The sequence below is a fragment of the Telmatherina bonti genome (assembly GCF_933228915.1).
Source record: "Telmatherina bonti genome assembly, chromosome: 12".
Taxonomy (NCBI): domain Eukaryota; kingdom Metazoa; phylum Chordata; class Actinopteri; order Atheriniformes; family Telmatherinidae; genus Telmatherina; species Telmatherina bonti.
Genome location: NC_136610.1, coordinates 17,637,300 through 17,662,084, shown reverse-complemented (window position 1 = coordinate 17,662,084; position 24,785 = coordinate 17,637,300). Strand labels below are relative to the sequence as shown.

At 38.2% G+C, this 24,785-nt stretch overlaps 1 protein-coding gene across 1 annotated transcript; it reads right to left on the bottom strand.

The window, feature by feature from the left end:
• Window positions 1–1,365: 1,365 nt before the first annotated feature.
• Window positions 1,366–22,598, bottom strand: LOC306763117 (C-terminal-binding protein 1). Its single transcript, XM_079249826.1, has 11 exons — window positions 22,448–22,598; window positions 13,512–13,666; window positions 11,661–11,805; window positions 10,379–10,482; window positions 9,867–9,969; window positions 9,506–9,630; window positions 8,311–8,400; window positions 7,791–7,921; window positions 5,781–5,908; window positions 5,184–5,298; window positions 1,366–3,921 (listed from the first exon to the last, which is right to left on the bottom strand). Exons 1-11 carry the CDS (start codon window positions 22,485–22,487, stop codon window positions 3,726–3,728), a joined length of 1,332 nt encoding a protein of 443 aa, XP_079105952.1. The 5' UTR covers window positions 22,488–22,598; the 3' UTR covers window positions 1,366–3,725.
• Window positions 22,599–24,785: the final 2,187 nt, after the last annotated feature.

The window sequence follows — 24,785 nt, the reverse complement described above, 5'->3', positions numbered from 1 at the left end:
GCAACTCTGTATTTGGAGTCTATTGGAAACTGCACTTAAAGGTGGAGTAAATATTATGGAGTTAATATTTAAAAAAAAAAAAAAACCTAAGAAAATAACTACAATCATAATTAGATAGTTTTTTAAAACATGTAGGTTCCAGTCTGTCCATATTTGATGTGTTATTAAATCACAAGTTTAATTAGTGACAAAGACCCTTCTTAAATGTTTGCCTACCAGTAAAAAAAAGTGTTTTTTGTCATTTGTCATTTATTAAACTTGTAATTTATTAACGCATCAAATATGGACAGACTGGAACCTACATGTTCAAAAAACTATCTAATTATGATTGTAGTTATTTTATTAGTTAATTTTTTTTTTTAAATATTGAAAATCTTACATACTCCACCTTTAATAAAAGAACTCTTCTCATACATTTTTTGACAGATCTTGAAGATATATTTGTCCAAAATAATAAAAATAAATAAATAAATACAAATAATTATGCTAAATTTGCAGGAAAAAATGTTGATAAAAATGTTGATAAATGTGACGTCTCAGTTTGATCGACAAGTCATTTTATAAGTGACAGCTAAAAACAATTTAGCTGCATTGTCAAAAAACTTGTATTTTCTAAAACGCCTAAGCTGATGTATTCGGTTGATTTGTCCAATTGACAATCCAGAAGCCAAAAATCATTTTTGTGTATTAAAAATATGGAGAAACATTGGACATACATATATTGTGGGCCAGATTTGTTTGAAAAGTACAAATAAACTTTCAAGATGATGAGCCTGATTAACAGCAAAAGAAAGAAATGTGAAATCTACATTTTATTTTTTCTAAAGTGACTGAACTAAACTATCTATGCAGTTTTTCTCAAGTATTTTGGGGGGAAATGAAGTGATAACTTAAAAGTCATGGGAGAAAAAAATGAAACAACTGCAGTTGTTTTACAAGACCAAAAATAAAATAACTCTTCTTCATGATTTACTTCTGTGTCGTAATGTCTGGGATACAAATCTGGGAAGATGCTAGCCAGTCAGCTGGAAACAGCTGAGGAGCAGGTATGGATTTTTTTTTTTTTTTTTTAGAAATCCTAATAGTCAAAAGTAGAATAGTGTCAAAATTTTGTCAGAAAAAAATTACATATTTGCAAACAACAGAGAAGCTCAAATACTCCTTCCTGCAACTTCATATGCAGGATTATTTCCAAAAAGAGATAATTGTTCAATCAAATTGCTAAAACTATTAAATCAGACTGGCACAAACAAATATCACCTTTCCACAGTTTATTTCCTTCTAAAATAATTCATACAAATGCATACAGTCACAAACCTATCTTTTTTTTAGGTTTTCATTATTTGACCAAAAATAATGATATTTACTGTAGAATATAGAATATGTATACTGTATATTGCTACGCCTACTACTTTACCATAAAGGAGACAAAAGTAGGCATCAGTGGACTGTGTGTTACCATCAGGGATGGAATTTCAAGGAGCACCTCAAGTAAGTCCGTCATTTGTACTCGTGGCACCTATCGGTTCAAAGGAGGAATGTTTACAATTTCTATCAGGAAAGAAGAAGAAGTGAAGCGTTTTGGGTTTTTTTTTTTTCCCCACAACATGGTAGGCATCTGGTGAGGAAGAATACCTCACAATTGAAGGTTTAGACAATAATTTCAGGATTTTTGGAGGCTTCAGCTCCACAGTACCTTAGTTTCTACAAGCCCCACTAAGAATCTCAACGCCGGCTAAAAGGTGTCAAAAGCTCACAGGCAGTTTGGAGAAATTTCCATCCCTGATCGCTACGCTTACCACCTCACCATACAGGATGCCAGGTAGGCAACAGTAAACTGTTTTTACTACTCAGCTGCTGGTAGGAGGGGTGTGCACAGATAACACAGTCACTCAACTGGCCTGCCAACATCTAAACTGGAATCACTTCGAAATATTGTAGAGCGAAGACGGATATTAGATATATTTAACCACTGATATGACATATGTCAGCATCTTGTTTACCTCAGTTGGAATGTAACCAGTTAAGCTGTGATAATGCCGTGTGGGCAGTACTGGCTGCCACCCATCCTCCCAGCGCTGCTGTTTTAGACACAGATACAACCAAGTCACATTGACACAGGCAGGCAGAACACCATATGTACACAAAGACACACAGGCCACAGAGGGTGGTTAAATGGTATAGTCAGAAAGGACCCAGCTTGAAATGTTAAAACACTGCTGGTCTGGTGGAACTAAATTTGTGCTGTTTAATGTTACGGCTTTTCTGTGTTTATATGGAAGTAACTCCTCATGTTTAAGGAAAACAAAGGCTTTTTTGTTCTTAGAGGGGAGTTCCTCTTTTAAAAAGATGATCAGACGTACAAAGTGTTTGGTCTTTTATTTATTTATTTAAAGGCCTTAGAAGGCTGGAAGAAAGTGGCTTTATTTTAAGCATCCTGATTCTGTAGATCTGTACAATAGATAGGAAAACTTAAAATGGAAAGAAAAAACTTAGCATCTCTATTGTATGATTAAACTTTAATAGAGTGACAGGTAGCGTTAATTTAAAAAAAACCCCACTCATTTCCAAGGATGTGGCAGCCTGAAAATGATTAAACTGTTCATGCTCCAAAATCTGCAGGATTATTGTGTGGGAAGGGAAGCGTTGGACAATTATGCAAAGTTATAATATGAACCATTTTTCAACCTCTCAGCTGCTACAAACTCTCAGTGCATCACTTTGTTTGTGTATAAATTAAAATAACGACAAGGAAAGAAGTAGTCCCAGCCAAGCATACCAGTTTCCCACATCTCTGAGGCCTTTCTTCCTCAATTTGGTTCAAACATTTACAGGAGTCCCAAGAGCAATATGTCACGCCCCTTTAACAAATCCAACAAAAGCAAACATTAGATCAACTTTGACCCTTGCTTAAGTTTTTTTTTTCTTGTCCAATGTAGTGGGACACAGAAAGGCAAGCAAGGTAGCAAAACAAAAGCACTAAGTGGCATTAAAAAGAAATTCATTTAAGAAAAAATACTAATAAGCCAACTGCGGAAACTTAATTTCCTGAGATGGAGTGCAAAAAGCTGCCTCTTTTTTCGGGGGGCTTGCTAATATGGAGACACATAAAAAAGGAAAAGGAAAAAAAAAAGTTTTTGTCTCAAAAACTTTTGCTACGTAGAGATTTCATTTTTCTTAAGACTGGAAAAACAAATCGGTATCCTCTTGCTGCAAGTCTAAAAACTGTACACAGACAGGTTACATTCATTTCATAACCCACTACGTTTGCTTGTACATCAGACTAAGGAAAGGACACAGAAAAGAGAGAAAAACATGAAACCCGCCCCTCTAACTTTGGACACACTACAGTCTATGACAGCGGAATTTGATCCAGCATTTTTTCTTCCCAAATCAATGGATAGTTTTATTTATTTATGTTTTTAACCTCTAGAAGAGGATGTAGAGAGCAACCGTAATCAAGCAGATCAAGCTCTGGTTGGGGTAGAGGACGACTGTTGTGCTCCTTAATAACACTCCCTCTTCGTCTTTACCTTCCTTTTCTTCCTCTTTGGAGCGTGACCAGGCTGTTGGGAAGCAATGGCCAAAGAGTTGAGAATCCAATCTGAGCCTGTCTGACAACAACTTTTCATTTGGAAAATTATCACTATGGCACCCGTTGCCGTGTCAACATCCTCCAGTCACCAGACAACACAGGCAAGCGTGTGCTTGTGTGTGCAAAGAAGCTACAGTTGGTCGTTTGGATGCTGCTCTCTGTCACCCTCAGGTGGCTTCACTGTGTTTTGTCCAGGAGACAGTGCATGAGGAGGGTGTGCGACTGTGGGCGGGAGGGTGTGTGCAATTGGCACAGCACTGGGCACAATGCCTTCAACTGGTGGTGGGAGGCCACCAGCTGGCAAGCTCACCACTCCTGGGGCATACCTGCAAAGGTGGAAAAGATTAAAGGCTTGTTGAAAGAAGAGCTGATACAACAATAGACGGTGGTTCAAAATGAAGCAGAACTACATCCAACCACTGTGACCTTATTCCACGAGTTGAATTTGTAAACCACAAAAGTAGTCCAGAAGTGTGTTATGGAAGTATGAAATGTTAGTGACTATATGGTGCACATGGATGGAGCTGTCACACGTTGACAGGTGTGCCACCGTCAACAGGCACTAGTAGTGTGTGTGTGTGTGTGTGTGTATGTGGGAGCGGGGGAGTGGTGCTGCCATTAAACTTGGAGTTTGCTAAACCAGTTGGCAATGGCCTAAAAATTGACTGCAAAGTTGTTTCCAGTTTCTAGAAGATAATTCATCCAAACTGTAAAACTAAAAGACTTTTTTACATACACACTTCTTGCTTGACTAAAATATGAAATAACCCGATCCCCCACCCCCCTCCTTACTTGATTTGAATCTTGTTACCATTTTAAACTTGTTGCCTCTTCTCAAATGTGAGATTTAACCGCGAGAGACAACAATACTTCATTTTCAATTACATTTGGGATGTTTATAGTAGCTGCTCAAGCAGAAGTTGTTCATGAACACAACAAAGAACTGACAAGCTCCATGAATAAATGTCAAATGAAAGTAACTGACTTTGGGTAATACTTATAAAAGACCAACAGTGGTATTAAAGTGTTGTTTTGTGGAACCTTTTTGATTGCTTAGACTGGAGTTAACCCTTTAAACACTCAGTCTATTTCTCTCGAAATTGCATTTTTTTTTTCAGGAAAATGATTATCTCTGCCACCACAAGGTTTATCTGAACACTTTTGATGCCATATTGAAAGCTGTTTCCCTTTGTTGTGAACTATTTTTTGTGTAGGGCTAAACTCTGCAAATGCTCTCAAAATAATGCAAAGCAACCAGTGTGTTGCGTTTGGTACACACTGCCCAGTCATCTGCACTGCTTTGTACTTGACTGTATAATTATAGATCCGCATGCTGCCTCTCTTATCATGTGTAGTAGGTGTTGTCATCAAATCTGGACTAGCAGACTGTAAATCCAACAAGGTGGCAGCATGCCGACAAGATTTTAAAAAACACAAACATATCTCTCCTTTGTAGTTCTATAACTTTGGCAGGTATCATTCTGACTTTCTGGCATATTTGGTGAAAAATTATTTGTGATGATGGAAAATGACAACAATAAAGGCCAGACCACCCCTTCATGTTGCTTTTTGCAGTGTCAGTTGTTACCTATAAGCCCCATTGAGCTCGGGGTGGACTGTAGCTGGGTCAACTCCTGCCCAGTGGTTGTTTTGGGTGAGGAATTCTTTATTCACACAATTCTTCAGACTGTCTGGAATACGACCTAAAAACAAGAAAGAAAGACGTCACAAAAGAATAACCAAGACAGAAAAAAAACTATCTACTGAACTGTTAAAGCAAAGAAACTTGATCTAAAAGTCCTGCTTTGTACATCTTGCTTGGGAGAAGTAGGCAAGTGTTAAAGGACTACAATACATAGCAGGTGTTCCTTTTAAAAAAAACTGACCCAGTTTTAACAGAGATGCATAAGTTTGATCAAATTAAACAGGCCAGCGGTAGAATAACGGGTCATTTATGAAGAAAAAAAAAAAACTGAGAGACAAAAAAAGATGAAAAAGTAAACGTTTTCCTTAGAAAACAGAAAGGCCACCTCTCACGTCTAAATAAATAAATGAAAACAGTAATTTATTTTTAACTGCTGTGAAACACCAGAAATGTTTCTCTGTTTGGCATAGGTTTACATTTTCCATTTCAGACGATGTTTTCAGTATATTCCCATGGCGGTGTGTACGACTGTGTACAAACCTGTCACAGCCCTTCGGATTTCCCTGGCTGCCTCCTCTCTCATCTCCAGAGACGCCTGCTCGCTGTACCAGGCGGCATGTGGTGTGCAGATCAGATTGGGAGCATCCTTCAGTGGACCCTGATTGAAACTGGCACATGTGCAAATGGTACAGTCAGTGTGAGCTGCAGCAAATCATTTAATCCATCACTCAATATGAGTAAAATTAAGTTATTTAAATATTTTTCACAGTAAAAGTAACAGTTTATTTGAACTCTATATTAAACTACAAGCCCTCAGCATGCAGACCTCCGCCAAGCCATAGAGTCACTCACCTGAAAAAAACCCCACAAAAGACCCACCCAGTTACCTACCCCATGCCAGCACTCTTATGTATACTTTAAGCTATAATCGGACTATTGATTGCCATCAGCAGGATAGATGCCACATTTTACTTGGAATCTTTGACCCTGGAAATGTTCCTTCATCATCATAATGATGCAAATGGCTAAAATAATTTTGAAGTTATTACAGAAATATGTATTTTGTCTAATGGTGGCAATCTGGGTTAGCTGTTATGGTATTTAATATCTACCATGATCTTCCACTTTTTTTCAGAACCTGTAATGGCAAAATGATCCCCATCTCCCAAAATTAAAGAATCCTAAACAATTTCCTGGATTCAAACACTGATCTGGATCAGCCCCAAAATCTAATCCTGCCTGGAAATTCTACACAACTTTTTGAGTTATGTTGCTAACAGGCAGACAGGCAGAAAGACAGCCAAACCAACACCACCAAAAACATCATCTCTGCCTTGGCAAAAGTAATTAAACACAGAAGAGAGAGAAGCAGAACGGCGCTGTGACATGATAGAGAAAATCATCTAGGAAAACAAAGTCCTTGGGAACTGCATGCTGACAGCAATTCACTGCTCTGTTAAAGACAGCATGAACAACATCCAGCATTTCTCATTATTAAACTTTCAAGAATCTGCTGTATTTTGACACCTGTAGCACAGATGTCAGTTAAATAAGATTCTCATAAGATACAGAAACACAGCAGCTTCCTTTGGGTTTAAGTTTATTTACAGTCTAGTAAAATAAAGTCTTTTTTTACACCCTGGACAAGTTGCCAGTCCATCGCACCGCAACAGGAAAGTTACATAGCTTAAATCTTATTTATGATGCACAAACTCCTGATGAATGTAAAAGTGGAAATTCTTTTCAGAAATCCCCAGTGGAGCTAAGATTTGATCATTTTGGCTCTTTCCAATATATTACTCACATATTTCAATATGAAATAAAGAAGAAAAAACCGTAACGCTTGTGCTTAAACTGTCCTGAAGTGAAACTGCTAGGGATTTAAGAAACAAGCTTTTCTGAGTAAGTGCTGTGATTAAGAAAATCTGAGCTGTGTACATGACCCGATAAAACTGCACACAATACACACAGACATGTCTGACAATGGAGACCAATATGGCTTAAAACCAATGCTCTGGTGGTCTGCCTGCTGCTTGTGGAAGCTGTCATGTTTACAAGCAGCAGTTTGTGCTTGGGTCTTTCTGATGCTGTTTAGAATGAAATAGGAAGCCTTTAAGTTAAAGAATTTGCTAACAAAGTTAAATTAAGTTTTGCACGCTTTGTTTGAAGTGATTGAATGCTTAACTGGTTTGTCTTTTAGTCAGACCAGTCAGACACTGACATATTTTTGTGGATTATGAAATTATAATAAAAACAAAGTTGAACATGAGTAGCTAATATCCTTGATACAGCAGATACAGGGGAAAACATGCACCAACTTTCTTTGTCTTTAAACTGAATTCACCTCAGATCATTGCATCTGTTTGTACATTTATCCTTCACATTTTCCAGCACTGCTGAGCAGCAAAAGCATAGATATAACAGAGATTGCTCTGTATTTTCTTGTATGATATCTGTGTTTTCTCTGTTTAGTGGTACCAGCTGAATTTCTATGACCAGCTGAATCTTCACCAGGGTTGACCTCTGAGCAGAAAGAGGAAAATAGGTTACCTGAATGGCTCTGTTTCATGAACATCCAGAGCAGCTCCACGTATCCTCCCTTCCTTCAGGGCCTGAGCCAGGGCTTTCTCATCCACCAGACCTCCCCGGGCTGTGTTAACAAGGAATGCCCCCTGACGCATCTTTAACACACATGCAGAGTCACAGAATAAACAAAATTAAAAATAATAAAATGTTTGCTTCAAGTATAGAAATGTCCAATGAAACCTGTGCATGAAAATAAATGAAGGAATTGTTATTGATCCACATAAGGCAATATTCTTTCCACTTTTCCTTCCTCCAGAAAATTGTTCAAAGTTTAAGAGTTCAAATCCTTCAAGTTGATGAAGAGCTCACATTGATGGATATTCCTTCACACTGTATCATCATGAGCTGTTCACACAATGTAGAACTTATTAATATATATGTCAGTGATGGGTTTCCCTGGATGTTTTCATCTTTAATATTTGTGCCTTTCGATTGCAGTGTTTGATGTAACTGTAAGTGTTTTTGCATGGCTGTCTCAGCTTACCTGCTTGATGGTGAAGTCGTTGATCAGGTGATGGTTGTGTTCGTTGAGACTGCAGTGCAGAGAAACGCAGTCAGAGTGGAAGAGCAGATCCTAGGAAGGAAAAGAGACAGAGGTGTCCATGAATCCCCTTTAACACTCCTGCTGCTGTTCATTTGTCTTAGAGGTGGGCCATTTTAAAGGATTTGTTTAATCTTAAGTTGTTTTAGTTTTGTTTTTTTGTTCCTTACATCGTTTCAATATTTCTGTCAATGAAGGCATCCTTTCCCTATCACAGACTGTGGATGCAGCATCTTAAGGAATACCAATTTGTCACGTTGCAAAGTATATAGTGTAGTATTTAGGAAAAATGGTAGCAAGGATTGACAAATATTTAGTCTAAATTCTTTGAAGACAACTACTTAACATGCACTATCCAAGGTACACTGTAGTTAAAGACTTGACTGAACTACCAAAATTATTCCAGTATGCAAGCTTGTTTTATTTATCAAAGTATCCGACTGATACAAAAGGTGGCAAAGTGTTTAAAAGGTACAGTGTGTAACTAATTTGGCTTTAAATCAGCAAAAATTAGGTATTGCTTTCAAAACTATATATTTTACCACAGTCTAAATCACAATTGTGTCTGAATGAAAACATTCTCATAATTTAGAATGAGTTATTTATAGAGGTGGCAGCACACCCAACAGAAGGCTGCCATGTTACATCGCCATCTTTATTTTATTTTGCCGTTACGTCATAAATAGGGCAGGTAGTCCAGCAACTACTTCATCCTCCCATTTAGGTTGGATAATTTACTATTACTTGCTCTATAAAATTTGTTAGCCTACAGTGGGAAAGTTCTGTTGCAACAGTTTTTTGTTGCTGTTACTCCTCACAGAAGTCAAACCAAATTAGACACCCAAGGCCAAATAGTAGAGAAGAGGCTACCATTGTTCTGCGGTTCCATATGTTTCATCTGCTTAGCGAAGGAGGAAAAATTAAGGGTATAAAAGACTGAGCTCACTCTTCACAGGCAGAGAGCTCCTCCATTCAGATGTGTGAATGACTGATGTGTGGCATCTCTCTCTTGCAACTCATGGTTTGTCATTATTTCCTTTATTTCTCTTTAGGCATTGGTAAGGGGGAAATGTTACAAAACAGTTACATAAAATAAGCAGCTGTAATGCCAATATGTAACCCCAGCATGTGTGTTTACCTGTAGTGTGGTAACTCTTTGCAGTCCCAGCGATCTTTCTACACCATCAGCCAAATATGGGTCATAGAAAATCACATTAAAGCCGAAAACCTTAGCTCGCAGGGCTACAGCTTGGCCCACTCGACCTAGAAATACAAAGCCCACAGGCATGGAGTCATTCGCCAACACACAGGAGCTTCACACAATGCATATGAACACTTCCAAAACAAAAAGGATGGGAAATATGTAAGTTTCCTGAGCAGAACCTTAATAATATTGCAAAATTTGCATGCTGACTGAAGTATTTATATTAAAGCAGCGCTGCATATTACTGTATGCGCACACTGACAAACCACAAAGTCACAGCAGTGCTGTAGCTCACCAAGCCCTATTAGTCCCAAGGTCTCTCCTCTGATCCTCGCCGCTCCTGACGCCACCTCCCGGATCTGCTCCACGCTCTGAACTCGTGTGCCCTCCCGCAGAGCCTGACACAGACCACAATTAATTATCACCTCTACATGTGAAGCAGACACCACAAACAAAACAGCCCAACATGATCCAGCAATAACTGATGTCTGTGCACTTAATGACCAGAAGCTGAATCCTTTTAGACATGTGATCATGGTTGAATGAATAAGTCTAGAGAATGATTTGAGGAACAAATCATTTTACTGTACCTTCTACACTTTACATCAACGTCTTTCAAATACTGCCACACTCTAAAGAAAATGAAACGTTTTAATTTTGCTGATATGTCAGTTTGACAATGATTAGTCGACGTGGTAACTAAAACTGTAAAGACCAACTGCACAGCTACGACCAGCATGTTCAGATTTAGTTCATTTACATCCAGTTCATATGAGTTTGATTTAATATCCAGTCAAGGCTACAAACCTGGTGCAGCCAGGTGGTACGCCGGTACAAGGTGAGGATGTGACAAAGCGTGGAGTCCGCCGTCTCCTCCACTGAGGCAGCAGGCATATTACATACAGCTATGCCTGTTGGACCAGACAGTACATAAGGATTAGTAATAGCTTCTTCTTTTTTTTTTTTCAATGAAGTTTAGTGAAAGTGATTTCTGCTGAGTCAAGTGTATGCTGGAAGTTTTATGTCAGCAGTTTTCACAGGAAAAGGCAAGGCTACATTTCTAAATACCTGACCTTTTTGGTGGTCAGTCTGAGCTCCTGAGCAACATTTCTAATTTCAATAAGAATGATCCTAAAGCTTGATATTATATTCATACTCCCCCATAAATAGTCCATTTTAACATCACAGCTACTATAATTGATACAGTTTTACTTTTTAGTCTGGCTATATTCACTAAAAATCACCATTTCTGGTGAAAAAAAAGAGACTGATACAAACACAAAACAAGGCTCGGCTTTTGCAGCCATAGAGTGCAACAAATCCCAGTAAGACCCCGTGTTAAATTATAAAAATTTTGCCACTGCAAAGAAAATACCAATTAGGATGATGTATTAGTTTGTTGAGAATGGTAAAAATTTCAGTCTTCTGGTGGCTCCATTCTGTGTTGCCCCTAACTAAGCCTTCCCAAAAGAAAACCTTTCTGATGACTGTCTGCTGCAGTTAAAGTGGCACAAGTTACTTGTCAAAACGTTGTAGTCGTGTGTCCCCCCAAATTGTATATTGTCTGTTCTCTGAGATCTCTCCAGCTAATAAAAGTCAGTCCAGAGTTGATTCTTGTCTTATATCTCCCACAGTCGCGTTCTCTCTTATGTTCCCTCTCTTCCTCCAATCATGTCCTCCTGACTGTCTTTGCTGCATTAAGCAAGGTGTGTGTTTAACACAGCTGGCGTGCTGAAATCCTGTTGCTGACATATGATGTAGTGCAACAAAGCTGCTGTTTGATGTCCCGGGCTGGAAAAAGTATGGTAGCTGTGAAGGGCAGTTTTTCAACCTCTGCATGCTACAGGGCAACGACGACTCTAGGAATCTACATAATAAATGTCATTGTCAGAATTTTAAGGTTGGAAACTTATGTAGCTTTGGTTTAAGACATCAGCTTCTTATCAGCCCTTCAGACAGCTTCTGTTAAAAAACACAGGTCTGCTCCTCTTTTCGAGCAAACTGCCAAACCATTCACCGTGCATCAAATATGATTTTCACATTCACAGTCTGTCTTTGTTTGAATGTTTGTGTGTGCTCTTGTTTATACCGAGTTCTCCAGCGGATTTAATGTCTATGTTGTCATAACCGCTGCCGATGCGAACGATGATGCGCAGAGCTTTAAACTTCTCCAGGTCTTCTCTCATCAGCGTGATGGTGTGGTACATCAGAGCCCCTACAGCTTCATTCAGAACCTGAACACACAACACATAGGCTGCATGATGTGTTGACTGATACAGGGAAGTTTCATTGTTTTAGCGTGTATACAGAGTCAATCATAAACAAGACTAAACATTAAATGAGCGGTTCGGATGAAACGTTTTCCAAATGCCATTTTTTGAATGTTCCTACCTGTGTGTGAAAACAAAATTTCTGGAAAGGGTAGCTACATGTAGAAACACTGTCTAACACTACCATGAACTACCATTCTTATTGCATTCTGAGAGGTCTGTAATGGAGACAATGTCCTTTTGTCTTAACTGGCACTGAAGTATAATGACTGAAAAATATCATTCGATTTTCACACAGAATTAGAATATATTATGATGTAAAGCTGCTCAAGCATCACCTTTTTAATTAGTTTCCTCTTAATAGTATTATCCAATTATAATGTTGCCAACTGTCCTTTTCATTAATGTGTGAAAGGGTGAAAATGACATGTGGTTCAATTATAGTAAAGAAGTCCTTTTAATTACGCAGTGAGGTTGGCTGCTTTGTGGAGAGCCAGAGAGAGCAAGAGAAAGAGGGAGGGCCATCTGTTTCTTCCATACTGTGGCCTACCGAGCACGCTCACTGAGAGAGTGTGCCTGGCACACACCCAGAACAAGACGTAACCCTGCCAGCAGACATACAAACCCATTTACTGTCCATACTGGCAGCGGCAGGATCTGAACATGACCCACATTTAAAGTTTCACTCTTTGTAGTTTTTATTCTCTCTCCCTTATCGTTCTCTTTCTTTGACGTCATCTTTGTTCCTCTGTCATAATTTTTTTTTTAAATAACTGTTCAACACTTTCTTAATGACAGTCAGTGTTTTCTTTTCAGCTTCAACAGCGAATCCTCATTGCATTTATGCATTGTCCCTCTACTGGCAAAAACAGGGAAAAAAGACAGGAAATAAATGAGTAAATAAATAAATAAGTGAGCACAATGTCATATTACTGTTGTCATATTTTTAGAATATGACATATAAAGAGAAGAATGGCCTGTTTTTTTTTTTCCTTTTAAACATTTCAGTTACATTGAACACAGAAAAAGGTTCACATTTAATTCATGATTTAATTCTTGTTTTATCTCCTCTTCGGTAACTGAAGAAATCTTATCCAGTATGATGTAGGTTAAATCGCAGCCTCAACTCATAAGGTAGCCAAAAGAAAAGCTGTATGTTCTAATAATAACAATAATAAACAAATATAAGTAAATTTATTGAAAAATAAAATTTTGTAAATGTAAAGATTTGATGTTTTTCTTCAGCCATTTATCAGGATAAATTAAATGTATTTAGGTTTTCACTAGCATGCATTTTCAAGGTGACAATTAGTGTCATTCTGATGTTTTCTTACAGATCTTCTCACGTTTTATTTATAGACTCAAATGCACACAAAATGACAGAAAAGCCGTAATTAGTTGCAGCTTCAAACTTTTTTGAAGACAGGCAAAAACATTTCTATTTCTTTAATCATTAAAACTGTAAAGACCCACATAGGCGACCATATTCTTCTCAGTTTTGGACAAACCATGTAAAACAAGCCTATTTATTTGACCCTACACATCAAACCTGTGCTGGTGAGGCATTTCTTTAAAATTAAAGTGGCGTTTTCTGAATTGGTTTAACAAAAATAATTAAATAAATAAAAAAGTGAACAATTTGCGAGCAGATGTGAAATTTAGTATATTACCTTCTCGTGGATCTCCTGTGTGGACTGGGCATCACAGAAAGCTACAGTTGCCACGTCTTTCAGGATGGGCATTTCCACAGTGCAGTCACGCCCGTCCAGCAGCGCCACCAGGGGGCGTGGGTGCATTGGCCCATTCATAATGGGTGGCCTGATGCCTAACCAAAAAAAAAAGAGAAAGAAAAAGAAACAAAATGTTAGTGAGCCCAAAAATATGGTAACAATGAAGAAGTAGGTTTACCCCTTAACAATTGGGATTTTTTTTTTTTTTTTTTTTTGAAAAGAAACTATAGTTTTGTCATCAGCTGAATATAAATATTCTTATAGGTAAAAATAGTGTCTCATCTTAGGCCTAAATGGGTAGTATTAGTCCAGTTTGGTTATTGATTAAATGTGTGACTTCTCCCACCCATTTAAGGATGTGCATCTGCATCTCATAGTGTTTCTCCACACTGATGCAGTTACTATGGTAAAAGTGTGACAGAAATAATGGCAGTCAAACAACGGAAAGAAAACATCCTCATCATCAACAACAACTAAAATAGCTTATCTGGAAGCAGCTGTTTACTGATGACTGCAGTGTGAATTTATGTTTTACAGATGTTTTTTTCCCCGAAACACTTATTGCAAACACTTACTTTTGGTTTATTTATAACTAAGTTGTTCTTAGTATTCTTAGTTTTTCTTCCAACAAATTTAAAATTGTTATAAAGATGTTCAATTTTATTCATTTTATGGCAGTGACTTACTTGAAAAATGTGTTTGAGCATTAAATGTTAGGCATAGCATATCTGAATGTGTGAAATCTTATGAACAAATGTAGAAAACAGATGTTTAGAAACATCCCAGGAAAATAAATGTCAGTCTTAACAATAGAAATCTGTGCAATGAGGACCAAAACAACAACCAACAGTTGCTGAATCCGATCAATAATTGAACAAGTCTGTCCAGCAGCATCTCTAGTAGATCCTTTGTTTAATGGTCACTTCAGATTAAACAGTCACTCTGAGAGTGCTGCTAGGTTTTACAGGAGGAAAAAAGGCAGTTAACAAGGTAAATGTGCCAAACAGCTTCACAAGTGGGCCTTTGTTCGGACTTAACAAAGACCGTGATTGATAGGAGTTGCATTTATTAGTCATATTCACTCCCAATCCAATTAATTCCCTGTTCTTATAGTTCCTTTCAAAATTCTGAAGGATTAATCATTTCATGCTACTAGCAGCCACACTGACTGAGACTGTAGCATCTTAAGCATTGACTGATGCAGATTTACAGTTTGTGCAACTGGGAATCTTTGACATGTAAAGTTTTTGACAGCCCTGAAAAGCTGTAGATGAAAAAGAGCAGACTTATGTGTCCCTTTACCGATGCTGCTGACTCTGCCCATCACTCATGTCTTACTTACTCCCATCTGGGATCTGCAGACCCAACGTTTCAAATAAGCAACTTCCTGTCAGATCAATCAAAAAAAAGTTTGCTTTAAAACTTCCGACTGATGCAAAGTGGACATTCCCACAGTTTGAACAGACTTTTCCAGTTGCATAAGCCAACGTTGTGAGAAGGAAGCCAAAATATTAAAGCGGTCATTAAAAGAAAAATAAATCATTGTCTCTGTGCTGCATTCAGACCGTTTCTTTTTATGTCTGTCTTTCTATTTATCACATGCTCAAAAAGTCAAGGCGATGTTGAACTTTGCATCTCTTGTGAGAGATGAGCATAACACTGAATAATGGGATTAGAGAAAAACACTGAGAAAAAAAATCAAGAAGTAATCATCCTGATCGTTCTGCTGCAGTGTCTGCCGTGTATGTCTGACAAAAAATGAACTATTCTGTTGTCAGAAAACAGAATCAAAGGATTTCTGTTTGGACTTTTTAATCCTGAAATGCCAAAAAGCTTTCATTTTGAGGCTGTGAAAGAGGAAGAAGTATCCACCCATCCCCCATTTCTACTTGAAAGTTAGTTATTTTTAAACTAGCAGACCCATGTTTCCCTCAGCTTATATCAGTGCAGCGCACACAGCTATTTTACAGTGACCCTAGAATGAAAGATTACATCTGGGATCAGGAATTTGACACCAATTTTTACACAAAAAGTACGGTTTGTGTCTAGCAACATGTTTTAGGGTTGCATCAGACTTACTAACGTAGATCAACCAGACTACAAACCAACAAGTTTGATTCTTGCTTTAGTAATTTAAAAACTGACATTATTGTGTCAGGTACATGACTACAGCTCTGGTTTCTACCCCAGTTCTGCTTACAACATGTAGACAGACAACTTGACAACTCACAAACTTCCTGAATTATTTGCTAATAAGAAAAATCAAGTGGCATAGATTTTTTTTCTTTAAAATAGATTTCAGAAACTGCAATAAGGCAAATGCAGATTGCAATTCAGCAGTCCAGCAATCCATTTCTGTATAGTCTTCTTATCTGCAGATTACAGAATGAAACATGATCTGATAAAGCAGCCCTGCAGCACAGTAACGCCAATGAGATGAAACTTGAATCTCGCCAACATTACCTTATGTGATCTGGTAAAACATTAGCTTCACACCTAACAGGATTTGCCTGGAGGCAGTTGCACTTGTGCATCAATACAAAATCCATAGTGTAAAGCAGTCACTTGATAGACTCATGCCTGCCTGTGCAGTGCTGCACTTTTCAGTTTTTCTTTGTTTGTTTTTTGTCCAACAAGCGAATCCCTTACCAGATTTCATTAGACTGAAAACACTTGGCAAATAGTTAAAAGAAAAAAAAAAAAGAAAAAAAACAGTATGTGTAACAAAGTATGTGCTTTTTGACATATTAAATGATTAAATCTCCTCAGACTAGTCTGTTGTGCAGGACCATGTACTGTGAGGTTTTTGGAAAGTAACAAAGATTCCAAGCATTTCTCCTGCTCACACTCGGTCAGACTGAAGGAGGAAATAACTCTCATTCCAGCACCACGGATGACCTTGGGAGGACCAACACTACCGACTGCTGACTCGTACTTTATAATAAAACACTGGCCTGTTCACTCACACACACCCCACCCCCAACACACACACACACACACACACACACATCCAGTTTCCCTGTACAATAAATATCAATCCAATCCCTTACTGTATAATAAAAACTGAACAAAGTCAAGTATCCATTATTTCTTGCTGTCTGTCACTAAATGTATTTTCCTGCTTTCCTGTCACATTAAATACTCATTAAGTCCTTCATTATATTAAATAAATGCCCAGGCTTTTTTCCACACTCTGTCTAGTTCCTAAACCTCTTTCCACTTCCTTCATCTCCTCTCTTCCGTTCTCATTATTTCAAATACTTCAGCCACCTTTTCCCACCGCAGTCTAAAGTTGGGGTAATGTGCTGAAAGCTTTATAGGGCAAATCAGCCTTTTGACAGCCGCTAGGGACCCACATCACATATTCAGCTCTGTCACAACTACAATCAATCTGGTTCCATGTTAATATTTGATATTTCAAATGTAGCAGCCTATAAGTGTTCATTTTGCTGCCTGCTTAACATTAAAAATGTGGTTTAAAAGCATTTTGGTCTGAATTCACTTAAAAGCAATAACCAGGTATAATGCAAGGCTTGACTAAGTTACATCCAAGAGATGAAAATTGCACCCCAAGCAAAACATTTTTAATCAGAAATTATGGCAGCAAGTCTAAGTGACATTTCAAAATGGAGAAAAGCATCTGCCAAAGACTCCTGGGAGTGCAGTATGAGAGCAGCTTTACAGCTTGCTTATATCCAGCTGTCACTGACCAGCTCACAAGAGCGTCTGGATTTCGTCCTCAAGGAAGGAGGCAATATTATCAGACTTTTCATCAACAAAGACAATGAAAAAGGTCAGCTATGATCGTGCTTTCAAAATGTGCATGGTAATGAGAAGTCTGCCGGGCACAATGGAAAGTCAGTAACAAGCTGCTTGGTCTATGTTTTGACCACAACCGCATGGCCTCTCAAACTCTTACAAATGAAAGTTGTGTTTTCACAGATACTGTGTGTCCTTACAATAAACTACAATATTTTTTATAGTAATAATTGGATGTGGGATTTGTAACTGTTGGACAAAACGTGTGACTGAAGCAACGCTGAGAAAGCTGCAAAAGTTCTGTAGTGTATCATTGAACATGAGGATCTCTGAACCCCTGCTGTACATATCTTTGTCTTGTATGTTGTATTCAATACCTGAACAAATGACACTTTAGTTTTTAGTTTAGTTTTGTTAGGATTGGGGTAAGTTGCTATTCTCTGTTAATATAACCTATACAATCTGCTGTTTCAAACATTTTCACTTTGAGGGACACACTTTGGCAGCTATTGCCATACAGCTTATACAAACTGGGTTTTGCTATTAAAACACTGTGTGACAAAAATACAACATGGTTGCTGCTGATAGTCATAGAATGGGGAGTAAAACTAGTAAATATAATCCTAAATAAAAGGATTTCAGTCTTAAAAGAGACTATTGTTCGTGTAAAAACTTGGATTTCCTGGTATTCACATGGACCTCATTTCTGCTCTGGCAAAAATCACCAAAACCTGAAGGCACATAAACACTTGGATCCCTTCAAAGATAATTTGCCAGTGAAATTAAGGTTTACAGGATCTTGGTAAAACATTTTTTGCAAGAAAGAGTCTCAACATATTTTTGAAGAAATGTTTGAGATTGTTTTCAATAAAATGTAATGGAGAAGACCAAGAAGACTGGAAAAACGTGTGAATCAGGGGATCAGAATTACAAAGGCCTGTTACAAAAGTGATTTAACCATCTGCATTTCTGCCCTGGATTCTAGTTGTGTCAGTGAAATGCAGCTTTAGCTTTCTTCTCTTTACTAAACTTAACATCTTACTGAATCTGCTGGTACAGGTGAAAGCACTGCATCTCTTTCACCTTTCAGATGAGCTTTTAAGCTGGTTTAACAGTTTGTGTCACCCTGAACCTGCTTTTTGCCACTTAAGGGTTGTCAATCTGAAGAACAATCACATGTCTAATGACATCTCATCTTTGCATCTACTCTGTTTTAATCAGTATCTGGTAGCGATACATCACTATCACTACAATGCAGCAGTAGTGCATTGATCCGTCTCCCAGCTCCTGTCAAACAATACCCATAAAGAAACACCTCACCACTACCAGTTGTCTGAGCAAAATCTGAATAATTTTCAGTTTTGGTGAACAGTGTTTTTACTTAAAAAATACATCCCTACATATTACTCACTTTTACCTGCATTGTGCCCAAATGTGGAAAAAAATGTCAGTCAGTCAGATGAGGATGCAAAAATGCGCCAACGGGTTGATATTCACATGGTTTCATTTGCTGGATAATAGCTGTTTACAGACATCCCAGAAGTAGACAGCAGGCTGTGCTGACAGTTTTCTGTTTTATTACAGTTATTTAGTTACGTTAGGCTTTATTGGTTCTTCCTCATTCATGTGTACTGTCTGATCCTGAACCATAAAACACAATTAAAATGTAAATATTGATAAGATATAAGAGTGGAGTGTCATGGCTTTGTCAGAGTAGACCCGTAAACGTTTTTTTCTTCTTCTCTAATCAAAGCCAAAGAGTTCTTCTTCAGTAATCAGTGCTTACATGTCCTGTTTGTTTTGTGTTCATGTGTGACAATAAGACACAAGCTTGATTATCAACACGTCACGTTATTTCCCATTTCTACACTAAACTGTGTTTTGTGCCTGGTAGACTGCTTTGGTCATTAGCAGAATGAGCTGTTGCACCTGTGTTTGGAAAATCACCTTGAGAAGTGGAAGCTCCTGTTGAGTTGTGCTTTTGCAAAAACACACTCATTTGTGTGTCTCAAGTCTCACAAGTCTCAGCGGAAACTTCTTATGCTTTTAGTCCCTTTCCAAGTGAACTAAGCATGAACTTGGATAAGACATCTGCATTTTAGTTGCAGAGTTTATATGATCATCTGTGTGTGGAAGAGAAGAAAAGCGATGTTTCTGTGACCGTAGAAACCAAGCATCGAGCCATTGCAGGCTTGATTTCTAATGTCACTGGCTCTCATGCAACAACACGGTGTGGTTATAAAGCCCCTATATCATCATCTGTCACCCCCTCAGTGTTGCCATCACCCCCCCCCCCCCCGAAATAGAAATATATCCCACCACCAGTCCTTCTTCTATCATTCCTTCATCTACCCCACCCACATGCACTGACACACAGGTGCATATTCAGCTCGTATCTAGTCTATGGTGGCTGAAATGAGCACCGTGCAGGGATATGTGTACAAGTGCTTACATGATCACCATGCAAATCTCTTACATACACACACACACACACACAGATACAATTGTACATACAGATACACATAATTGCAGGTAGTGTCAGCGAGCAACTTCAGGTTTGTCAGCTTTTTGTTCCCATAACAAAAACATACTAGCGGCAAAACAGACTGCAGCATTCAGCTGGAATGTCATTTTGGTGACCAATTCAGAGCTGTAGTCTGAGACTGAAAACATTTACATGTCTCACTGTATAGAAACTGGAAGCAAATCAAGATTAGTAATCAGTAAAAAGCAGGCTTTCCATCCCCATAGCAAAAATACTGCAGTTTTATTGATCTTCTGAGCTAGACTGTAGCTCAGTATAGCTATGCAATGAATCAGTAACAACCCCCTACTATAGCAATAAAGAAAAAATATGTGACATCGCAAGGTTTTCAGTGTGAAATAAAATACTTTGAATCAGTAGGTCCCTCAAAATTAGGCTGATTTAACAACATTCAGTGATTAAATGCAAGATTTTTGATATCCATAGTGCGATGGATATTGCAACCAGTCAGAAATGGTTGGTTACAACTGACAAACCATAAACAGGCATAAACAATACTTGCACTACTGGAAATTCTACATTTAAGTACAGACTGTAACTGGATTAAAGCATAATGGCCAGTCTGCTATATTGGATTAACTGTTAATATGCAGAAATAAAGTCACAATCACTTTGAAGTTTCCTCCTGAAGGACTATTAAGCCTATGAAGGCTTAAAATAGATTTAGGTTCCGAAGTAAAGGACCATGGACTCGAGGTGTTAAAGTAGGGTCTGTTTGTTTTCAAGAGTAATTAGAAAAACAAGAAGTAAATTCAAATCTATTTGACGTGTCTAATTCTGTTTTGAGCTCAAGAGACTGCAAGTTGTATTATGCTGGTGTTATTTAGCCACCTAACATTTCAACATAGATTTTTTTTAATGTATTTTTCTCCATTGAAACAGAATCCAGAACAACATATTCATTATCTTTTAAAGTCATTTCTAATCTTTGTACCACTTTAAGTGCTCTAAATGAAACGTGTCTGGACTGCACAATGAAAATCCAATGTCTGTGTGTTCTTCCTGTCTTCCGTTATACTGGAATATCATTTGATATTCTAAGATCTGCACTGACATCTAATGGTACTTAACATCATCATTTGGTTCCTTGAAGCTAACATGTTACTGCAGTAGCAGTTTCCCTAAATTTCATCATTTGATTTAATGATGACGGAGTGTGTCAACATGGAGCCTCTGGAAGGAAACAGCTTGAAGCAATAAAGGAGTCACACTACTTTCCACCTTGGTGTCGGGCTATAAAGAGAATTTAGTTTGATCCACCAAATAAATTGCTCTTAAAAAAAAAGAACAAAATGGCATTTAGTATTTCTTCCTGTAAATCTGATTTTCCTGTTTTTATGAGGGTACTGGTACACATGTGGTTGATCTGGGCCTGTATAGTCACATCAAACATGACTCAACACACAGATCAGAGCACCCCCGTCTTTCCAAACGTGAATCATCACCTCCATCCATCAGTCATGCTTGTATCAGGAATGACAAGCTGATTTGTTTTTTTGTTGTATACCATCCCTAAAACACCTCACCATGTGCAGAAACACAACCTGATGAAGTGATTATCGACCGGTGGACAGGTATCTTAAAAAGCATCGAGCATCTTCAACTGTAATTCTCCGTTGGTATTCTTGTGACCTTGGATTGGAAATGGAGCTTTTTTTTTTTTTAATCTCCCAAAGCAAGAGGAGAAAGAGGGGCCGGGGGGGGGGGGGGGGGGGGTTAAAAAGATCAGAAGTGCAACTCTAGTCTTTGATGTCATCAAGAGATAAAGCCTGCAGCCTGTTGATGACATCACATAATAAAATCTTTTGTTTATTCACGGGTAAATGGCCTCAGAGAGCCAAATTTACACAGCCTAAGATAAAACATTTCAGTTTTCGGGTGGCTGATCATTTATCTTCACACCCTCCACCCCCACATCCGACCCCCACCTCCACCATTTCCTTGTTCCTAGCAGCCCTACTTTGATCCTATTTTCTAGAAAGGTTCTTTTCCAGCCACAGTCACAAGGTATGCCTATCACCTGTGAGGGAATACGGCTCTATGTGTGTGCATCTCAATGCTGTGTGTGTCAGATGAGTTCTCCTCACACGCATGCATGTGTGCATGCAGCAGACTGTTTATGTGTGTGTCAGGGAACCACTCATCATAAAAGAAACACAATGAAAGGGAAATATGTGTCATGTCCTTGCTAGCCCTGGAAGGAGAGAGCGAGAGATCTATTTCTGTCGCCACAAATGGAGGAGCCTTCAATAGCAGAGATTTTCTCATCACACACACACACACACACATGCAGACCCACACAGAGCTTCAGAGAAAAGGCTAACCGTTCTTGTGTGACGAGAGGCTGAGCGATGAGAAAAGATAGTGTGAGAAAGAATTAAGAGGAGGAGGAGACGGAAAAAGGGAGAGGACGAGAGAGAAGGGGGAGGGGAGAATGAAGGTAAAAATGTACACTGAGTTCACAAATATTAGTGCACACGCACGCACATTTTGGAAGCACATACACACACACGCACGCACCCACACACACAGAAAGACACACACACATAATGGCAGAGAGCTAGTTTTTTACCCAGAGGCATGCCTTTGTTGAGGAGATGTGAGCTTCCCATGGTGTGTTCCCCTGCCAGCCAGCACACAACAGAAACCTACAGTCTTCACAGAGCAGACATGAACAGGAATCCAGTCAGCATATGGCGGCTGTGGCCAGCTACCTCGCTTCCCTTAGTCCTTCTCCCAGCCCCTTAGTGACAAGCATACACATGTGCTCCCCCTCTTTTCTCTCACTCCCCTCCCTTCCGTCCCCTTTGCTTGCCTGCTCTCTATCTATCTTACCCCTCCCTCCTTCCCTCCCTGCCTCACTAAGCTACCTCCCGCCCCTTCCTTTCTCACTTTCTATTAGACAAATTTTCTGTCTTTCTGTTTCTTCCTCTGTCTCTGTCAGCCCCCCCAAAAATAAATTTCATATATATGGGAGTCCAAAACAGTATGAAAGAGATGGCAATGGACGACGGGGCACAGAGTGTGTGTGTGTTTGTGTGTAAGAGTGTGTGAAAGAGAGCAGGAATCGGGAGGAGCTAATGCCAAAATTCATCTTTTGTTTCCTGAGTAAGAGAGAGAAGAAGAAGAAGAGTTATGCAATGACAAGGCTGTAAGAGGACAAACCAGTTCCTTCTGATGTCAGAAAAACAAGTTTTCTGGAGAGGTGCTGAAAAAACTTAATTACAATATCAAAGAAAAAATTAAAAAATCAGAAGCGTGTTTATTTTATTTGACTCATTAAGTTTTCAATCACAAGCTGCATCTATCATGTGAGTCAATTTGGGGTTTGAGGGTTTCTTTAAGAAGTTTTATAGTTAAAAATGGCTTAATTTTAATTACATATAGTGAGAATTCACAATTAGAAAAAACAGGAAAAGTACACATTTCCATCAATAATACATGCACACTGCTGAAATAGGGGTTTATTACACGTGACATGAGTACACCTCTGTGTCTTAAATCCTAAATCAAGAGTCAACTAGTGCTCACCTTGCTATTTAATGTGCATTAAAAGTAGAGTACTTCCACTCATGTACATTAAAAAAGAATACAATGAATAAAAAACACCCTCAAGTAGAAAGTGAAGTGCATGAAAAGTAAACAGAATCAATTTAAATAAAAACAAATAAATAAACCTATTTTAAAAGATGCAGAATTGTTTTTCAGTCATATGAGCCTAAAATTTTCAGACTCATTAGTCTGAAGTGATATAATTATTAATGTATGCACTTTGGCTTTCTTCTTTTCTGTTCGCTGATTATCTTTTAAAATGTTTTGATAACTAAGCCACTTAACATCTAGATCAAGTAGGTGAAATCAGCTTTCTTATTCTTGGCAACACTTTTTAGAGCTTTTCAATATCAGAATGAACTGATGCAACCTTTTAATTAATAATGTCATTATTACTGCAGACGTGGATTTGAATTGTATTGGATCATTAAGTGTTCAAGTCCTCTACAGCTCTCACATGAAAGCTTTCATGGTTCCAGATCACAATCAAACCCAAAAATAGCTGAGATATAAAAAAAATGCTTTTCTGGTTAATAAAATACTTGAATATGCGTACAAAGGGGATATTTAAAGAAAGTTAAACAATCTTTCAGGCTTGAATTAGAGGCTTTGCAAGGACATTGCTTCAGCTTTCAGGGCTTAAAACTGAAAAAGTGTCTCATTTTAATCATCTATGTTCATTTACTGTGATTAAACAAATAAACTATTTAATTAATTAAAGCTTTCTGACTGTTGATTTTGATATCTATTTATGGGGTCATGTTATTGTACCTAATTACCACGACTGCTTATGGTCAGGATTTTTTTTTAACTTTTTATTGCTTAAATGAGAAAACAGACATTTGTTTTCATTTGAAATTTCATGTTTTCTGGTCAAATTCATGTAAATATTTAGTTTTATCAACACAGAACACAGAGAAACGTGAAAATCTATTATTTCACCAAGGTTTTGTTATATAATTATAATTTGGTGTGCATGCACATGTCCAACAAATAGTTTTTAATGAGATGTTTTTTTCTCTCCTGTTACAGAATGTAATCACATTAGTCAGTCAGACTTTGCATGTATGAGCTTTGGTCTAATTAACTCTTACAGTATGCACATGCTGTGGCTCTCTCCATTCCTGTACTGATGTCCACTTGATAATCAAAGTGATATAAGCAAGCTCAGACACCCCCCTCAACTGCTAGGACCTAACCTACTTTAAACAGCAATGATGGTTACATCACATCCTCACTATCAGTAAATGTCACCAGCAGCCAGTGGGCGACTTGTTCAACTCCCAAGTTAAGAAAATTGTTGTTTCCAACACCACTGAAAGGGTTAGACAGAGCCTTTTCATTTGTCTTCCCATTTT

What these genes read in the sequence shown, in the direction of transcription:
- LOC306763117 (XM_079249826.1), bottom strand. Translation starts at nt 22,487, where the DNA reads ATGGGAAGCTCACATCTCCTCAACAAAGGCATGCCTCTGG. An exon ending in CAACAAAGGCATGCCTCTGG is followed by an intron (nt 13,667 to 22,447) that starts GTAAAAAACTAG and finishes TTTTTTGGTTAG; the next exon opens with GCATCAGGCCACCCATTATG. An exon ending in TAAATCCGCTGGAGAACTCG is followed by an intron (nt 10,483 to 11,660) that starts GTATAAACAAGA and finishes CTGGTCCAACAG; the next exon opens with GCATAGCTGTATGTAATATG.